This window comes from Asterias amurensis, chromosome 13, assembly GCF_032118995.1.
Source record: "Asterias amurensis chromosome 13, ASM3211899v1".
In the NCBI taxonomy this organism is placed as follows: Eukaryota; Metazoa; Echinodermata; class Asteroidea; order Forcipulatida; family Asteriidae; genus Asterias; species Asterias amurensis.
The window spans coordinates 9,177,009-9,198,089 of NC_092660.1; the positions used below are offsets into that span (position 1 = coordinate 9,177,009).

At 36.2% G+C, this 21,081-nt stretch overlaps 1 protein-coding gene across 1 annotated transcript in view; it reads right to left on the reverse strand.

Annotated features, from left to right (window-relative positions):
* The window catches only part of LOC139946471 (ribosome production factor 1-like), a 32,957-nt gene that overhangs the window by 2,110 nt on the left and 9,766 nt on the right, over positions 1–21,081 (reverse strand). Inside the window, exons 8-9 of the mRNA XM_071944141.1 lie at positions 20,211–20,337; positions 9,480–9,557 (exon numbers count right to left, since the gene is read on the reverse strand). Coding sequence (XP_071800242.1) covers positions 9,516–9,557; positions 20,211–20,337 — 169 coding nt within the window. The 3' untranslated portion in view covers positions 9,480–9,515. The remainder of the gene's footprint in view (positions 1–9,479; positions 9,558–20,210; positions 20,338–21,081) is intronic.

Consider the following 21,081-nt stretch of genomic DNA (forward strand, 5'->3'; position numbering starts at 1 on the left):
TGATTCTTGAGATTTGAAATAGATGTATAGTGTAAAACAGTGAATGCAGATGTCGATGTTGCAAGTGGTTGTGCGAAATGTACAGCAGTTTTATTTAATGACATTTTAAAGTGCCTTTTCATATCACTAACAGTATATATTATAAATATGTATTTATATAAAATATAAGATCTGTTTGTAATTATTGTATAATATGAAATGCACTAACGTCACTTTTATAGATATTCAAATTTACTATGTTATAAAGTTGAGGGATGTGTTGGAGATGGGCGATTGAAAATGAGCGATTTCCACTTGTCCGCTAATATGGCTATGATGGCTTCCTTAATGGTAGGCCATTTTTTAGTGCTGATCTGCCGCTCAGTGGAGTTTTAGTCGATCCACTTGAACACGGTCTAAAAACTTCAATTCTACAGCAGCTATCACTGAAATATTTTGAATGTGTATTGCGGAGAGAAACAAATTGTGAACCTTAATGGTAGGCCATTTTTAGTGCTGATCTGCCGCTCAGTGGTGTTTTAGTCGATCCACTTGAACACGGTCTAAAAACTTCAATTCAACAGCGGCTATCACTGAAATATTTTGAATGTGTATTGCGGAGAGAACAAAATTGTGAAAGGGGTGTCACAACTCTTTCAGTACATGGTTGTACATGTACAATCTATTTTGTACTCGAAAAGTGTCATCAATCGTGCATGTACGACCCTTAGTGTAAATGATGTAATGAGAGGGCATTATCATTCACACAATAAATTCTATTGATTTGCATGATAAGAAAGACATATATCTTAAATTTCTTAGCAAATTTTGCGATAAAAACACTCACAAAGCTGGGAGGTTTAGGTTCGAAACGCACACAAAAAATAGCGGGCCCGGAAAGAATTAACAGAACACCAGTCTATTAAATGTACAACAGCCTCATTATGTATACCATTACAATTTGTGTGTTTTGAGGGGGGAATAAATCAAGATAGCTGCTGTGTGATTGAGGTTTAGTTATAACTGAATGGTATTGTGAATTGATGAAAGGGAATGTCCATGTACACAAAACCCGGAGACCTCATATAACCACCAAACTTTAATGGCTAATAAGCTTAGGGTTCATACGTAGGCCACGTCAGCATTAGTTGAGGCTACAGCTTGGTCAAAACGTGAACCAACGTTGAAGTACACATACAATAACAACATAACAACACACTTTAAAACAGTTTCAGCTATACCAACTACATCATGTAATCAGAAGAAAGAAAATTCCTCATCACAGTACTAGCAATTTCCTTTGCTACAAAATGTTGCACCAAAGGATACAACTAAAGGGGTTGTGTCATCATTTTCAAAAGGACGGCCCAATTTCATAGAGCCATTTCAATTTCAATTTCATACCAGTCACAAATTGTATACTTGTGACATGGTAGTGTTGCTGATTCCCTTATCCTTGAAAGCATAGTTTTGCTATGCTTACCTACATGTAGAAGTATGTTTTGTGCTTAAAGTAGCTCAGTGAAATTGGGCCAAGGTCTGTGGCTTTACATTGAATTATGAAGTCTCACCTAGTTACAGCACACTGGCACATGCTCTCCATAGATATGATGGAAAGGGTTGGCCAGTGCATGCAGTAATCGGGTGAGAGTCCATAATTCCATGTCACAGCCACAGGCCTGCCAAAATTGCCAAAAGCGAAGCAAGTTTTCTTGTGTCACAATTGAAAATGGCACAAGCTATTTGTCTGTGTCAATGAGAATATGGCCTAACCTTATGCCAGAACCACTAACACTGTAACTAGTAAATTTGGCTGGTAAGCTGCGTCTTCTAAGCTTGATTTCTCATTGCTTAATGAAATCTTTGTGCTTGATACTGGGTCCTGCTACAGTGACAACCTTGAAGTTCAACGTTCATGCCTTTAAATGTGAACAACCCTGAATGACATCTTTCAAGTCCTCAAATATACTTAAAAGTACAATGACACCACTAACTGATGCAATTTGTACAGTCTAAAACCGTTACAAAGTGCTCTTTGAATTTCCAGCTTTTACTGAGGCAGATACAAATATTTTTTGAAGGAAAAGATGTCACAAATGATCACATGCCAGCATTGGATTTTGGGTCACAGGAAATGATGTACATGGCATTCCAATAAGGTTCGGAAAAGCAGGTCTTTTTTAATCATGTAAAATATTGTTATCAAATTATTGAGAAAATTAGGATTTTTTTTTTTGTCTTCATGATTGTCGATTGTAACTTGATTTTGATATTGAAGTTTGTTTCCACCTTTTTGTTTTAGTTTGAAAAGTGGAGGACTTCTTGGTAATTTTGAACGGTCATCAATTATAGGTTTATTGTTTTATCTTCTCCTTGATTGACCTATTCTATTTCGTCTTTTGCTTAAAGACAGTGGACACTATTGGTAATTGTCAAAGACCAGTCTTCTCACTTGGTGCATCTCAACATATGCATAAAATAACCAACCTGTGAAAATTTGAGCTCAATCGGTCATTGAACTTGCGAGATAACAATGAAAGAAAAAAACACCCTTATCACACGAAGTTGTGTGCTTTCTGATACTTGATTTCGAGACCTCAAATTCTAAACCTGAGGTCTCGAAATCAAATTCGTGGAAAATTACTTCTTTCTCGAAAACTACGTCACTTCAGAGGGAGCCGTTTCTCACAATGTTTTATACCATCAACCTTTCCCCATTACTTGTAACTAAATAAGGTTTGATGCTAATAATTATTTTGTGTAATTACCAATAGTGTCCACTGCCTTTAAGTATCCTGTCTGAATTTGTTATTCTCTAATTGATTTGTGATAGAATTTTGTCAATGGTCTGTCGTGTTATTCTTTGCGATAGATTGTCTGTCATGGCCAAGCAGTCTAGTTTATCACACTCAAAGTCTGATGGCTGAATCATTAGAGCGTGTCCTTGAGCAAGGAACCACTAAAGCCATAATTGCTTCTCTTCACCCAGGTGTATAAATAGAGGCCTGCAAGTATTTAAACAGTGGATACAGCATAATCTCAATATTTTACCCATAACCATTTTTTGGCCAAACAGACATCGTAGATACCAATCTATAACCATTTTACGCTTAAAATTTGTGTTTGGTAATAAATACTTCGAGTCAAAAATGCACTTCTCCACGCTTTTTCAGTCGAGAGTCTTATCGGCTTATCTATTATCATGACCCCTTGACGTCAGTGGCGATTTTCCCCAATTGAGTTTGTACACACACACAGGACTAAATTATTGTACCATGGAAACAATTTGTACATGGTCATACCTTGTAACATAAACTCATCCATTTGTATCTTGTTACTAAATCTTATTACCAGTAACCATATTATGGACTTTTTTTGTTCAGAGTCTCAATGAAATTTTATAATTTCCTCCCTCGAATAAAGGACATTCTAAAACTTAAATAACATTTCAGGGAGAAAAATAAAACAACCTTTAATTTTGTTGGGTTAATTTTTGGCTTTGAATGTTTTTGAAAACTTTGTCTGTTCAGGAATTATTATAAGATTATAAAAGTTTATATTGATTAAATTCATTAAACACAATGTGATTAGTGATTTAATGTTACAAATCATTCCAGTTATTCATGTATGAAAAAATTAAGTATATTTGATAGACCTCCCTTTTTGACATGAAACATTGTATTTCAAACCATAAGACTGCCAATGATGCATTTGTTGCTTTGTTCAACCCTCTTACTGCCTTACCATTCTTTTTCATTTGTATGGTTTGGAAGCCCTATGCCCACCTTCAATATGATATCATGTGGCAAACGCATCTACGTGTACACAGTACACAGTCAACCCTCCTACTGTCTGACCATTCAATCTCAAATGGGTTTTTAATAAGATATCATGTGGGAAATGCATCAACACAGTATACAGTCAACCCTCCTACTGTCTGACCATTCAATACATTGTATATGGTTTTGAATGATAGATGCACTATACCAGCCTGCTATTTGATATCATGTGGTAAAACACCAACACAGCACACCTTGAAAAACAATTTGGTCTTTACTGGTAGCTTCAGTAGGCCTGGAGGCCTGGAGGCTATTGACTGTTGCCCTGGTCTTTGCCTTGGTGCCCCTTCAAAATTTTCCCGTAGACTGATGAATTATTTATGAATTGCTGGTTTCCAAAACTTAAGTATTTGTTAAAGCCATTGGACACTTACAGGATTTACAGAAGGTAATGGTGAAAGACTTCTCTTGGAATATCATTCAATGAAATGCTTTACTTTTTGAGAAAACATAAAACAATATCGGTTCTCGATATCAAGATTTACGGGTTTATTTTAAACACATGTCATGACACCGTGAAACGTGCGGAAACAAGGGTGGGTTTTCCCGTTGTTTTCTCCCGACTCTGATGACCAATTGAGCCTAAATTTTCACAGGTTTGTTATTTAATATATAAGTTACGATACACGAAGTATTGGACAATACTGTTTACCGAAAGTGTCCATTGGCTTTAAGTTTGGAACATTGATAACAGATTTTATGAATTAAAAATGAAAAAAATAAACTAAATAAAAAACTTTAAATGTCTGAAAAGATTTTAAATCACTTTGACATAAATATGTATCAAATTGAGTTAATTAATGATTTATTTCCCATATTATAATTATTTTTATTTTATTTTTAAGTTGGGTTTTATGGTTCCCACTGCGATCATAGTTTTATATCAAGACTAGCGGGTCGTTTATTGCCTTTGCTGCACCGTCAAGCAAGACATCACATTTCAAGGAGTCTCGGTCATGTTGATTTTTAAATTTCTTCTTTATGCGAGTCCGCCCCCAAACAAGGCTAAAAGCCACTCTTGGTAAGGGGCTACAAGAAGAAAACATTCATTATGAAAATACTAGATTGTATTGAAAGCCTAGATTGTAGGATGGAAGCAAACATGCAGAAGGCAAGGAGTTCCAACAGGCATGATATTTGGTCCATGGAAAAAAGTAGGAGGAATTTTTGTTTGCATGGTGTTGGCTTTAACTTTCAGACTATTAAAGGTACATTGTAGTGGGCACTACTGGTAATTACTCAAAATAATTATTAGCATGAAACCTTTCTTGATTACGAGTATTGGGAAAAGGTTGATAGTATAAAACATTGTGAGAAACGGCTCCCTCTGAAGTGGAGTACTTTTCGAGAAAGAAGTAATTTTCCACGAATTTGATTTCGAGACCTCAGATTTAGAATTTGAGGTCTCCAAATCAAGCATCTGAAAGCACACAACTTCGTGTGACCATGCTGCGACAAGGGTGTGTTTTTCTTACATTTATGTCTCACAACTTTGACAATTGATTGAGCTCAAATTCTCAAAGGTTTGTTATTTTATGCATATGTTGAGATACACCTACTGTAAAGGCTAGACTTTGACAATTACCAATAGTGTCCACTGCCTTTAAACAGTCTAGATTGTAGGATGGAGGGAAACATTCAGAAGGCAAGGAGTTCCAAAACGCATGATATTAGGTCCTTGCAAAAAAGTAGGAGCATTTTTTTTTGCACAAGAGCTGACCTACATGTTCACATGGTGTTGGCTTTAATTTTCAGACTATAAAATGAAATGTTTTAAAAACTTTTTGAAGGGCATAACAAATTGGAAATAAGACTACATAAAGTATGAATAATAATCGCACCTGTTTCAAAGAGATGCAGTACGTGGAATAAAGATCGGAATAGCTTCTTGCTGTTCTACAATGTACAATGTACATCTCAGCAAAGCAAGAGTGCAGGCCTGCAGACTTCATTTATGAAAGGGCAAGGGCACCAAAGTACTTTATCCTTGGTAAAGGGCACCCACCCTATGAGGAAATTGTAACTTTCTACTTCAAGGGCACCAAGGAAATGACCATGAATAACATGCATCAGGCATGAGAGTGTACAGGTGAGAAGAAGCAGAAAGCCTGCTTTCACGCTCAAACACCCCAATGGATTCAACAATTTTGTTATTTCATATCAAATTGAACTGACCTTTGCAGAATGAATACAGACTCATGTACGCCCACTCAAAGAAACAAAGTGAGGTCTGATGAACCTTAAACCATGCTGAATGCAACAGTATGCACCAAATGGTAATAGTTGTGTCGAAATCTGTTCATTTGGCAGTCAATTCAGATGTCATTCTTTGACTGAAGTTGTTGCATTTAGAAATCAAGTGATTTCATATTGGTGTTGCATTTTGTTGTATTTGGCAGTCGACTTAAACTCATATTGTTGCATTTTTTTGGCAGTGTTCATGGTCCCCCAATAGTAGCCAAGTCATCACTTGACTGTTACATTTCGTTAAGCAGGAGCAAACACCCTTACTAAATCCTAACAAAAGCAACATGCCTGCACAATGCAAAAAAATCCCTTGTTGCATTATGTTGCATTTTGTATGGTTCTCATTTCAACTGCGATGTATTCTCTTTGTATTTGGCAGGGTATGTAGAAGTACCCTCATTGGGGTTAGGGTTTTAAATTACCACTGGGCGGTACACAGTAGCCACAGCGGCCTATGTTGACTTGGTCTTGGCATTGGTGCCCCTTTAAAATTCCCACAGACTTTAACACTTTCTGATCGACATACAGTCACATGTAGTACCCTATTGCAAAATGAAAACGGCCAAGCAAAGCTGTAATTTTCCTGCCGGTCGTAATTGGTTTATATAATGACCTTCAACTAGCACAATGCTATTACCACGCAAAATCATTTTAAACAACCTTCAGGAAGTACCACCGCAAGGCAAACAAAATTATTTAAATCCAATGAATAAGGAAACGTTTTTATACCGAATTATTCAGTGCTTTTAAATATATAGTAAAGGGCTTCAGGCCTGAAGTCTTTTATTTTGAGTTCAAAATTACCTCTTTCTCAAAAACTACGATACTTCAAAGAGAACTGTTTCTCACAATGCAAGAATGGGTATGGCACAGTGACCAGGGTTAATCATGTTTGAAGCGCAATGATCATTTTTGGGGGATTGTACTACATGAGTTCATCAAATATTAGTTTTATTAAATAATAATAACATGTATTCAATGAACATTATTGCTCATTGAAAACATGTGCACATTTATTCAGCAATAATAATTGTCAAGTGTCTTTGCTTAAGGACACAAGTGTCAAAACTAGGACTCGAACTCACACTCTCCTGAATAGAAACACCAGGGCCCATTTTCATGGCTCTGCTTACTGCCGAATTATGCACTTATGATCACGATTCCCCGCTTGCGTGCAAGCGCCGAATTTCTGCGGTAGCCTTGTTAGCGTAGAATGCCTAGCAACAAGGACAACGCACGTGCAGAAGCCAAAATTTGTCGCTAACCCGTGAAATACGCTTGCTGAAAGCTCAAAATTCCCTGCTTCCGTAAACGCCGATTCTGTGCTTTTGGTAAGCAGAGCCATGAAATTGGGCCCAGAGGTTGACTACTCGGCCACGTTAGGCCATGCATGTGCATGCATTTTCACCAATCGTATACACCACCTACATGTATGTCATATGTACTACTAATGTTGATGACAATTTCGCTTATTCATAAAAAAAAAACTAACAAATTTATTCACGGTTGAAGAGTCCTGGGGCCAATTTCATAGAGCTGCTTAAGCAAAAAATTTGCTTAAGCACGAAAATAGCTTGCTTATTTTACACAAGTTACTGGACAAAATTTCATGACATACATGTATACATTGCTTGTGACTGGTATTTAGCTGTTGTTTACTTAGCATAACAATTGAGTTGAGTCTTGGCCGGTACTCTGATTTTACTAAGCAAGGATATTTCTGCTTAAGCAAATATTTTTGCTTAAGCAGCTCTATGAAATTGGGCCCTGATGAAGTGTCATGCGCAGACTTGTTTGTGTTGTCAGACGAAAAAAGCCAGGCACTGTCAATTTTCAGTGAGTGTCTCCCTATGGAATTCTAGCGGATGAGTTTGAGCCAGATACAACAAATCAACATCCAGCATAGTACATCCATAGAGCTATATACATTGACTAGAGTGCTAACACCCCGTTATACACGCACTAAGGTTTTGAAGCCGTGAGGGCGCATCCATGTTTATGTACAAACCAATACAAAAGCTTGAAATTTTGTACGGCAATTGTACGGCTATTTGCATGATAGTGCGTTTGTTCTTTTTTATGTGCCATCGAAGCAAAAATGCAGTAAATGTGAACGCACAATCTGCTGATCAGCGTACAAACTGCGAGCGTCATGTGCCTCATGATTAAAAGGCGCGTTTACTTTTTTTTTAGTACGGCAATCAAGTCGAAGTTTTGGTTTTTGTAGCGCGGACGCACGCGAGTGGACAGTTGCGTACGTAAGCGCACACGCCGAATGTAAAATAATCGCGGCAATGTGTGTTCTCTTAAAATTCAAAATTCACGCAACACATCAAACATGTCTGCGCACAGGGTGGCTTCAAAACGCAGAGCAAGTTAGCGCTCTAGTCAATATATATAGCTCTATGAGTACATCCAATCTAATCAATGTTGGGACTACACTCAAGTTGAAAATGATAGAAGAAAATGGGCAGGCTAGGGAGGGGGGTTTGGTATGGTGATAAATAAAAAGCTATGGGATTGTGAAAAACAAGAAAATTGCTTTGAAAATGTTTGCAGCTTCTAATTGGTTTGGTGTGAAACCCCTTGATGAACACACACAATTTGGTTTGCAATTGTACAGACTTTCTATACCCTTAGAAAGTGCGTTCAGGGTGATCAGATTGCGATTAATTCAATCCACCAACAACTCCAGCGTGTCACATTGGTACATGTCAGTGTCAATGACCAGGGCCTAATTTCATAAAGCATGTAAGCACAAAACTTTGCTTAGCATGAAATTTCTGCATTGATAAAAACAGGATTACCAACCAAATTTCGGGTGATTTTCAGGATAAGCAAAAAACAGCTGAATACCAGTAACAAGCAGAATGCAACAAGTGGAAATTTTGTTAATAATCCTGTTTAAATCACAAAAGAAATTCCATGCTTAGCCAAATTGTTGTGCTTACAGACTTTATGAAATTGGGCCCTGTATCCATGTGAACCAACATACACATAAATTAACACCCGGTAAAGTAGAATCACAAACGCTCATTGAAGTCATGTGAAAAAAATTGGGAAAATCCTTGAATTGTGTTCACTGTTTGCAAACATTGATTTTTGGCTTGTGAGACAAAAAATAATTGATTCTCAAAATCTATAGCATTTCAAGCAACAGTATTTCAAAGGGAGTTAACCCACAATGACCATCTTCAAAACATTTACACTGTGTATAAATCTGTGAATATTTACAATTTTTCACTATTACTAATGTTATGAACACCCTGGAAATCCATGACAACTTATTCGCAATGATTAACCCTTTTAATATAAACATTCCCTCCATTCTAAATAATAATACAGGAGTAGCTTTGAAAATGTGCCTTAAAAAAAATTAAAAATAAATTTCAAACAAAAGAAAGTACAATTTACCTTTGGGAAAATCTTGCCAAAATCATAGAAGGAAACTTAAAGAAAGAACTTCCTGCGACTCGTTTCCATTTCGTGCCTCTGTAGTAAGAAAAAAGGAAGAAGAAAAAAAAAAAAAACAGTATTTTAGACAAACAAGTTATGGCAAGATCATAGAGTTCCCCTTACTAGAGGAAAATTTCCCTGTCCATTCAAGAGCAAATTTCAAGGCCTGGATGTTACTGCAGTTATGCTTCCCAGATTCAAATTATGGGGCATAAACTTTTTACTTTTTACGTACGCATGTATAACCACATTAAATGTGCCTTGAAATGAAATATTTCTCAATATACTTCATACAATCAAGTTGTTATTGCCTTACATTTCTTTATTGTTTTATGATCATACTTTATGGATTTTAATTTTGGACCTTTTAATTATTTAGTTTTTGTGGTTAAAATTTGTGTTGTTGTAAAGCGCGTGGGAGCATTTTTAATGGATTTGGCGCTATATAAATGTTTATTATTACTATTACTATTACTATTACTATTACTATTACTATTACTACTACTACTACTACTACTACTACTACTACTACTACTACTACTACTACTACTACTACTACTACTACTACTACTACTACTACTACTACTACTACTACTACTACTACTACTACTACTACTACTACTACTACTACTACTACTACTACTACTACTACTACTACTACTACTACTACTACTACTACTACTACTACTACTACTACTACTACTACTACTACTACTACTACTACTACTACTACTACTACTACTACTACTACTACTACTACTACTACTACTACTACTACTACTACTACTACTACTACTACTACTACTACTACTACTACTACTACTACTACTACTACTACTACTACTACTACTACTACTACTACTACTACTACTACTACTACTACTACTACTACTACTACTACTACTACTACTACTACTACTACTACTACTACTACTACTACTACTACTACTACTACTACTACTACTACTACTACTACTACTACTACTACTACTACTACTACTACTACTACTACTACTACTACTACTACTACTACTACTACTACTACTACTACTACTACTACTACTACTACTACTACTACTACTACTACTACTACTACTACTACTACTACTACTACTACTACTACTACTACTACTACTACTACTACTACTACTACTACTACTACTACTACTACTACTACTACTACTACTACTACTACTACTACTACTACTACTACTACTACTACTACTACTACTACTACTACTACTACTACTACTACTACTACTACTACTACTACTACTACTACTACTACTACTACTACTACTACTACTACTACTACTACTACTACTACTACTACTACTACTACTACTACTACTACTACTACTACTACTACTACTACTACTACTACTACTACTACTACTACTACTACTACTACTACTACTACTACTACTACTACTACTACTACTACTACTACTACTACTACTACTACTACTACTACTACTACTACTACTACTACTACTACTACTACTACTACTACTACTACTACTACTACTACTACTACTACTACTACTACTACTACTACTACTACTACTACTACTACTACTACTACTACTACTACTACTACTACTACTACTACTACTACTACTACTACTACTACTACTACTACTACTACTACTACTACTACTACTACTACTACTACTACTACTACTACTACTACTACTACTACTACTACTACTACTACTACTACTACTACTACTACTACTACTACTACTACTACTACTACTACTACTACTACTACTACTACTACTACTACTACTACTACTACTACTACTACTACTACTACTACTACTACTACTACTACTACTACTACTACTACTACTACTACTACTACTACTACTACTACTACTACTACTACTACTACTACTACTACTACTACTACTACTACTACTACTACTACTACTACTACTACTACTACTACTACTACTACTACTACTACTACTACTACTACTACTACTACTACTACTACTACTACTACTACTACTACTACTACTACTACTACTACTACTACTACTACTACTACTACTACTACTACTACTACTACTACTACTACTACTACTACTACTACTACTACTACTACTACTACTACTACTACTACTACTACTACTACTACTACTACTACTACTACTACTACTACTACTACTACTACTACTACTACTACTACTACTACTACTACTACTACTACTACTACTACTACTACTACTACTACTACTACTACTACTACTACTACTACTACTACTACTACTACTACTACTACTACTACTACTACTACTACTACTACTACTACTACTACTACTACTACTACTACTACTACTACTACTACTACTACTACTACTACTACTACTACTACTACTACTACTACTACTACTACTACTACTACTACTACTACTACTACTACTACTACTACTACTACTACTACTACTACTACTACTACTACTACTACTACTACTACTACTACTACTACTACTACTACTACTACTACTACTACTACTACTACTACTACTACTACTACTACTACTACTACTACTACTACTACTACTACTACTACTACTACTACTACTACTACTACTACTACTACTACTACTACTACTACTACTACTACTACTACTACTACTACTACTACTACTACTACTACTACTACTACTACTACTACTACTACTACTACTACTACTACTACTACTACTACTACTACTACTACTACTACTACTACTACTACTACTACTACTACTACTACTACTACTACTACTACTACTACTACTACTACTACTACTACTACTACTACTACTACTACTACTACTACTACTACTACTACTACTACTACTACTACTACTACTACTACTACTACTACTACTACTACTACTACTACTACTACTACTACTACTACTACTACTACTACTACTACTACTACTACTACTACTACTACTACTACTACTACTACTACTACTACTACTACTACTACTACTACTACTACTACTACTACTACTACTACTACTACTACTACTACTACTACTACTACTACTACTACTACTACTACTACTACTACTACTACTACTACTACTACTACTACTACTACTACTACTACTACTACTACTACTACTACTACTACTACTACTACTACTACTACTACTACTACTACTACTACTACTACTACTACTACTACTACTACTACTACTACTACTACTACTACTACTACTACTACTACTACTACTACTACTACTACTACTACTACTACTACTACTACTACTACTACTACTACTACTACTACTACTACTACTACTACTACTACTACTACTACTACTACTACTACTACTACTACTACTACTACTACTACTACTACTACTACTACTACTACTACTACTACTACTACTACTACTACTACTACTACTACTACTACTACTACTACTACTACTACTACTACTACTACTACTACTACTACTACTACTACTACTACTACTACTACTACTACTACTACTACTACTACTACTACTACTACTACTACTACTACTACTACTACTACTACTACTACTACTACTACTACTACTACTACTACTACTACTACTACTACTACTACTACTACTACTACTACTACTACTACTACTACTACTACTACTACTACTACTACTACTACTACTACTACTACTACTACTACTACTACTACTACTACTACTACTACTACTACTACTATTATTATTATTATTATTATTATTATTATTATTATTATTATTATTATTATTATTATTATTATTATTATTATTATTATTACATTTTAAGGGGATTACCAGACGTACATGTGTACTTTAACAAAAACATTTCAGTACACCTTTAGACTAAAGATTACAAAACAACCACAGAAACATACAGAAACATACAGACACTGGACACTATTGGTAATTGTCAGAGACTAGTCTTCACAGTTGGTGTACATCAACATATATGCATAAAATAACAAACCTTTGAACATTTGAGCTCAATCGGTTTTCGAAGTTGCGATATAATAATACAGGAATAAACACCCTTGTCCCACGAAGTTGTGCGCTTTCAGATATTGATTTCGAGACCTCAAATTCTAAATCTGAGGTCTCGAAATCAAATTTGTGGAAAATTACTTCTTTCTCGAAAACTACATTACTTCAGAGGGAGCCGTTTCTCACAATGTCTTATACTATCTACCTTTCCCCATTACTCGTTACCAAGAAAGGTTTTATGCTAATAATTATTATGAGTAATTACGAAGAATGTCCTCTGCCTTTAGAACCACTACTAACTGTGTTAGTTGCACACATGTATTAAATACAATGACAGTATGCTGCATCTACTTGATTTGTATCAGTCACGGTGGACACAAAAGATGCATAAAATGCCTTTAAACCAACATTTATTATACATGCTTCCAAATAAATTGAACAAAATGAGCTCAAAGGGTCTCAGAGAGCTACGCCAGCCAATTTCCTGACACAAAGTGCCCATCAATGGGAGCTATAAAAAGATGAATATGCCCATCTCGAACTAGGAAGACATGATCCATCCAATTGACTCTGCACGTCTCCCATGTATAAAAAATGAAGACACAAAATTCACCGAAGACTATCTTTTTCTGTGAAATCAGATCTTATTTTAAATTATAAATAATATAAATACAACATTCTTGGACAAAAAAACACCTATAAGAGATATCCATTTGTTAAAATATATTTGTGAAAAATAAACATTGGAATAAGGAATGAGAAATTTGGGACAGGGATTTCCAGTGCTAAAAACTATAGACGATGTGACCTATGTTTACATTCAAACCGCCCTCTGTTGACAAAACACTATCCGTCATGTTTCGCCGGGCACTGAGTTGCGTAGTCATAGTAAGTTTGCGTACACTTTCTAGCTGGCTGCCAAAACACAAAGGTTTTGCCCGGCGGTATGCGCGCGAATCATGTTATGTTTTTCGTGTGACGTCAGAGGGCAGAGGTCTATACTGGAGGCCTGAGCCAAGTGATTGCAGCTTTGGGCAAGTTAACTCATGACTGAGCAAGTCTGGTGCTCTTATGTTTTTAAGTGAATAAATCTCACTGTGTGAAATCTTAAACAACAAAATTGATGCTCAATCTCATAAATATCTTTCAATTCTGTACAGCAGCGAAGTATACTTCAAAATTTGTTAAACCTTGTCTTTTACTGCTAGTTCAAATAAAATATTTCCTTGTTCGATTTTGGTATTGTGAAGAAGATTCTGGTCCAGTTAAAAACATTGAGCTAAAAAATTCTTGTGGATTTGTCCTCAAATATTTGATGCTTATGTTTTTTACTTTATTTCTTATTGCTCCACAAATAATACGACCAATACATGTACATAAAAGTACATCGGTTTTTATGATCAGCTTGGGCACAAATCTTTACTGTGTACAACTATACGGAAACAGAGGTCATGAATGCCTTTGTTAAATTAATTTAACTTTCATTATTATTCCAGGCTAAATTTTATTTCCTGAAGCGTATGATATATTTTTCATTGCCATTAACAAATACTAAATGAAAGTACCTAAAGAACTAGAATCGCACCCATGAAAACTGACAAAGATGAGTTCAAATAAACGTGAGACTTGCTCAAGTCTATTAAGATAAACGAGCAGTAAACTTTCTGGAAAAATTAATGTTATGCACAAAAATTGTGAATTATCATAAAGCTAAATGATCCCAACAAATAAACAATTTAAAAAAATAATAAAAAAATATATTAAAATTCCCAATCATTTTTGAGAGCTCTGAATCTTGACATTGGTTCAACTCATCAAAACAGATGTGAACCACCCCCCCCCCCCCACAAAAAAAAGACTTCATTTATAATGAACCCAGGAACACAGAAACACACACCCACACAGTCACAGCCTAGCGACTAACAACAGCAGCGCCATCTTTCAATACGTTGCCGTGGTAATCACTCTCATTAATTCCAGTGCCAGGTTGCCATGGCGATCCCCCCTCCATTACACATGTAGACAAAAACGAGCATGGTAGGGGCAAATTACGCCAAAAAGGTCAGTTTAAATTGCTGGCGATATCTACATGCGGACATAAATAAATTTGTGGATTGTTTATGATATATACGGAGCCTATTGTCATAACATGCGGAGATCACGAGGTATGCTACGATCGCAAGGTCAGGCAAGAAAAGTGCACACCATTGTGAGGTCTGGTTAATAATGCATAAATCGCCTCATGGATAATTGTGAGGATTGAAATCCTACATTGGCACAACCCAACCTTTCTACATCATGTACATCGTTATTATTCTATGTTTTCTTTAACCATCACAACACACAATTTTTTATACAAACATAACAAGTGCCACATTTCATAAAGCGGTCGAGCAGAAAATACTGAGTGCCACATTTCTTTGCTGAGCAAAAATTAAGTGGGGCACAAACCACTACAATGTAAACTTAATTTAATTTTGGCTGGTAGCCCTTTCTGTCGAGCAATAACTTGTCTGTGCTTAGCCAGTAATTGTGCTTAGAGGCTTTATGAAATGGGGCACTGGCCTTCATTTTAAACATGTACAGTCCAAAATCCTTCAACATCAAATTGCCAAAAGAGTGAAGTCCAAACTGCCAAACAACAGGTGCTTGGATCAGATATTCCACACACAAAAAGAGGAGTGACATACGAGTAGGCAGGGCCTGGGACTTATTCTTTGAAAGGGCATATATTCATTCTGCAAGGGGCTCTCCTCATTCTGCCAGGGGCACTCCCATAATATAATCTGAAAGTATACAGGGGTCGATTTCACAAAGAGTTAGGACTAGTCCTGACTTAGGATTGGTCCTACGAGATGGATAGTCCTAAGTTAGGACGAGTAACTGGTCCAAACTCGGGATAAGACTAGTCCTAACTCTTTGTGAAATCAACCCCAGGAACTGTTCAAGGGAGCACCAAGGCCAGGACCAGGGGCAACAGAGGCAACACTGAGAGGCAATGTCCTTTAGGTAATTCAAAGCTTACATATATGAGTTTAAGAGGTTGGAGGAATTAGGTCACACACTAACCAACCTGTCTAGTCTAAAAAGAAGCTCTCTGTTAAAGGTACTGGACACTTTTGGTAATTACTCAAAATAACTGTTCGCGTAAAAACTTACTCTGTATTAATGAGCAATGGAGAGCCGTTGATAGTATAACATTTTTATGATGAACTGCTCTCTCTGAAGTAACATAGTTTTTGAGAAAGAGGTTGTTTGTTTGCTCAAATATTACAATACTTGAGGCCTGAAGCCTTTTTTAGGCATCTGAAAGCACACAAATTTGTGCAACAAGGGCGTTTTCTCTTTCATCATTCTCTTGCAACTGAGATGATTTTTTACAGATATGCTATTTTACAGTGTTTTATGCATAGGTTGGGATACACTGGTCTTTGACAATTACCAATAGTGTCCATTGCCTTTAACCACTTCTGTCTGTATTTAAAATAAAAAAAGGGTTATGCCTCTGTGCATAATCACTTTTTATTATTACTTTTTGTAGCTTCGAGACCACAATGAAGCTCTGACTTGACTAATGAAAGACAACGAATGTTCTCATGATAAGCAACGGGATTTGTTGTTCTCCAGTGAGGTCATGCGCTCAACCTCTGCCCTAAGTAACGGCGATAATCTACCACAGTGTGCTGGACTCTCTGAATGCTCGGACTTCAGCTGTATTCAAACTGTACAGTAGGTAACTTAATCAAACACTAATTACTCTAATTCGATTATGCATTACGTGTATTATGTAAAGCATCATTAAGGAAATTAATGCGCGCTGCTGTTTGGGCTGTCCAGCAAATTGAAGGTTCCCCGTTTGTTGATGGATGTATACCGTATGCAGTATAGATTGCCATTCGCTTGTCACACATGATATTAATATTTGTTGTTCTTTGCTAACATAGAGGGCGTGGAAAACAGACACAGGTGGAAGCAACACACTGACTAGGCTCATCACTGTGTTATACCTTGTACATGAACAAGGCCAAGTTTTATAGAGGGTTGCTTAAAGGCAGTGGACACTATTGGTAATTGTCAAAGACTAGCCTTTACAGTTGGTGTACCATATCTCAACATATGCATAAAATAACAAACCTGTGAAAATTTGAGCTGAATTGGTCGTTGAAGTTGCGAGATAATAATGAAAGAAAAATAACCCTTGTCACACGAAGTTGTGTGCGTTTAGATGGTTGATTTTGAGACCTCAAGTTCTAAATCTGAGGTCTCGAAATCAAATTCGTGGAAAATTACTTCTTTCTCGAAAACTATGGCACTTCAGAGGGAGCCGTTTCTCACAATGTTTTATACCATCAACCTCTCCCCATTACTCGTCACCAAGTAAGGTTTTATGCCAATAATTATTTTGAGTAATTACCAATAGTGTCCACTGCCTTTAAAGGGTCTATGTACTTTTTCCTGACACAAAACACATTGTCCACAGATTTACATTAAACTTACACAGTTTGAATATAATGATGGTAGAAAGCTTGAAAGTAATGAGTAAAACAAATAATTTCCGTCTCAGTTTTCGCATGTAAAATCGTATTCATGCTATGTTTATTGTATGTTTATGGTATAATAAAATGTTTTTTTACATGCTAAAATAATTTTCATCTCCCTTGAGACAAACATTATTTTGTGACTTGTTTTACCCATTTTCTCAAAAACTACAGAACCTCAGTAATATTTGAAGGGAAGCTTTCCACTATCATTATCTTCAAACCCTGTAAGTTTAATGTAAATCTGTGGACATTTTGAAAAAGTACCCAAATCCTTTAGCACAAAATGTAGCTAAGCATAATGACATTACGGTTACCAGAATGAGGTTACCAGCCAAAATACCATGTCACAGCTACAACTTATGACTGGTATCCTGCTCTATTCTGCTTACCAGAAAACTAATAAACAATATTTTCTGCATAAACAGCTCTATGAATTTGGGCCCAGAATGTCTATAGTACTTTAAATTTATTTGAGTGATGTACATTACTATTAAATACTTCTTCATGTATGAGAAGAAATTTATAATTTGTCTTTTAGAGTATTAAAACACTCATACAGAAAAAATTCTTATTCAAATAAATACACAAAGTCAAACGTAATTTATAAATTATTTTCTCATAACACTTTGATTCTGGTCTTTGTGAAAACTTTTCTGGTCCAGAAAACATTTTGAGATACAAGGCCTCTGGTCTTGTTGATTTTTCCTCCTAAATTCAAGCCCTGAGCTTCTTTTGTTTATCAGCAGAAGTTTATGTATGCATATTTTTGAAAGGGCAACGGCTCCAAGGCATTCTCTGCTTGGCAAAGGGCACACTATGAAGAAATTCTAAATTTCTACTGGAGCATTTCAAGGGCACCAAGGCAATGACCGAAGGCGTGGGTAAAGTATCAGACCCGCTGTTGCCAATGGAACATTCTGACCCAGTAACTTTCTAAAGGACAACAAAGACGGTCATTGATCTCCGGGATTTTCAACCTGAAGTTGGGCATCTTCACCCAGAGGTGGGTTCAAATCCTGGTCATGAATATTGTGCCTTTGAGCAAGACACCTGACTATAATTGCTTCTCTTCGACCAGGTGTACATGGGCACCCGTGAGAGGGCAGAGATGGTTCAGTGGTACCCCTTAGACATTTACAACTTCCTAATAGAAGTACCCTTCACCAAGGAGAAAAACACATTGGGGCAATTGCCCTTTCAAAACCGAAGTGCTGATAATTTCAGTTTAAAGAAACTCAACTCTTAAAGGCAGTGGACACTGTTGGTAATTGTAAAAGACTAGTCTTCACAGTTGGTGTACCTCAACATTTGCATAAAATAACAAACCTGTGAAAATTTCAGCTCAATCGGTCGTCGAAGTTGCGAGATAATAATGAAAGAAAAAACACCCTTGTCACACAAAGTTGTGTGCTTTCAGATGCTTGATTTCGAGACCTCAAATTAATTCTAAACTCGAGGTCTCGAACTCATATTCATGGAAAATTACTTCTTTCTCGAAAACTCGCCACTTCAGAGGGAGCTGTTTCTCACAATGTTTTATACTATCAACCTCTCCCCATTACTCGTGATCAAGAAAGGCTTAATGATGATAATTATTTTGAGTAATTACCAATAGTGTCCACTGCCTTTAAGAGACCATAGCCGCAGCAAACAGCTACAAAATTTCGCCATCTTCCGCTCAAAGCAGACGGTAAAAAGGAAAGGTATTGGACCAAATTTACATTTTTTTATTTTCCCGTGTTAACATAGATTGTGATTCAGCCTTAAGGGCACTGAACACATATTGGTAATTGCCAAAGACCAGTATTCTCACCTCGTGTTTCCTAACCTATGCATAAAATAACAGGCTTGTACAAATTTGGACTCAATTGGTCATTGAAGTTAAATCCCTTATCCATACATGAAGATGTTAGGGTGCATTGAACCCATCCTAAGTTAACTCGAGATAGGATTCATCCTAGCGTTTCGTGAAATCGGATGCAGGTACACAATTGCACACAGAATGGTCATATTCTCATTCGGCAGGCTTTGCTATCATAGCCAAAGTTCACTCAATTACCAATCGTGTACCACAATCAGTTGTTTTCTCGCAAAATTTTAAGGGGGCTGATCACGAAAATAAAATTAATTATAATAATAATTTTCCTGACCTTGTGTACCCATTCGTACTCGCCAAACTTGGAGTCAAATGTGCCCTTTTGCAGTGAACGCAGCTTGAGTGTGAACCTCGGCCCGAGCTCCTGCAGACCAACTTTCTTTGCATTCCGAAAGATGTACCTGTTAGAGGACAAGAGAAGCATAAAGAGCAGTGCTTAATCCTCCTCTAAGACCATTCAATTAGTTCATTCATGGTTTATATTTGCAAGTTACCAACAACAATATTTTTTGTTTTAATTCAGAAAGCACAATCAAAAAGGAAAAGAAAAACAATTAATTAAAACAAAACGCCAGAAAAATTGCACACGGAAACTTAATGTTTAGTAAGCATATGAGATATTTATACAATAAAAAAACAATGTCGTTGCATCAATCAGAATTTGTTCACACACCAAAATTATAAAAACCAAAAAGGTCATAGGCAAAAATCATACCATGCAACTTTAAGTGCATCTGTTCCCTTTTGTTTAAATGATTGGAGGAAATTGTCTGCACTTCACACATGCAACTCAGTACAGTCACACTCTTAAAAACAAAAACAAAAAGTAATCACTTTTTGCGACGCTGAAATTGTTTCAATTATAAATGACTTGAAGACATCCCCAGGAGATACAGTCCAGATGCAATCCTTCTTAACAACAATCCCCCACACGAGGCCAAACACATTAGGGAAGACAACAATGGGAGGCAATTTGCCTCCATCGCCCCTGGTCATTGCTTTCAAACATAATAGTTCACAATTTCCTCATAGAGGTGCCCTTTATCGAGGAGAAAATGTCTTTACTCATTCAAACATGGAAACATTAGGCCTGTCATTGCCTGGCACATGCTCTCAAAACATCTTTTCTTCCCAGTATCTGTTTT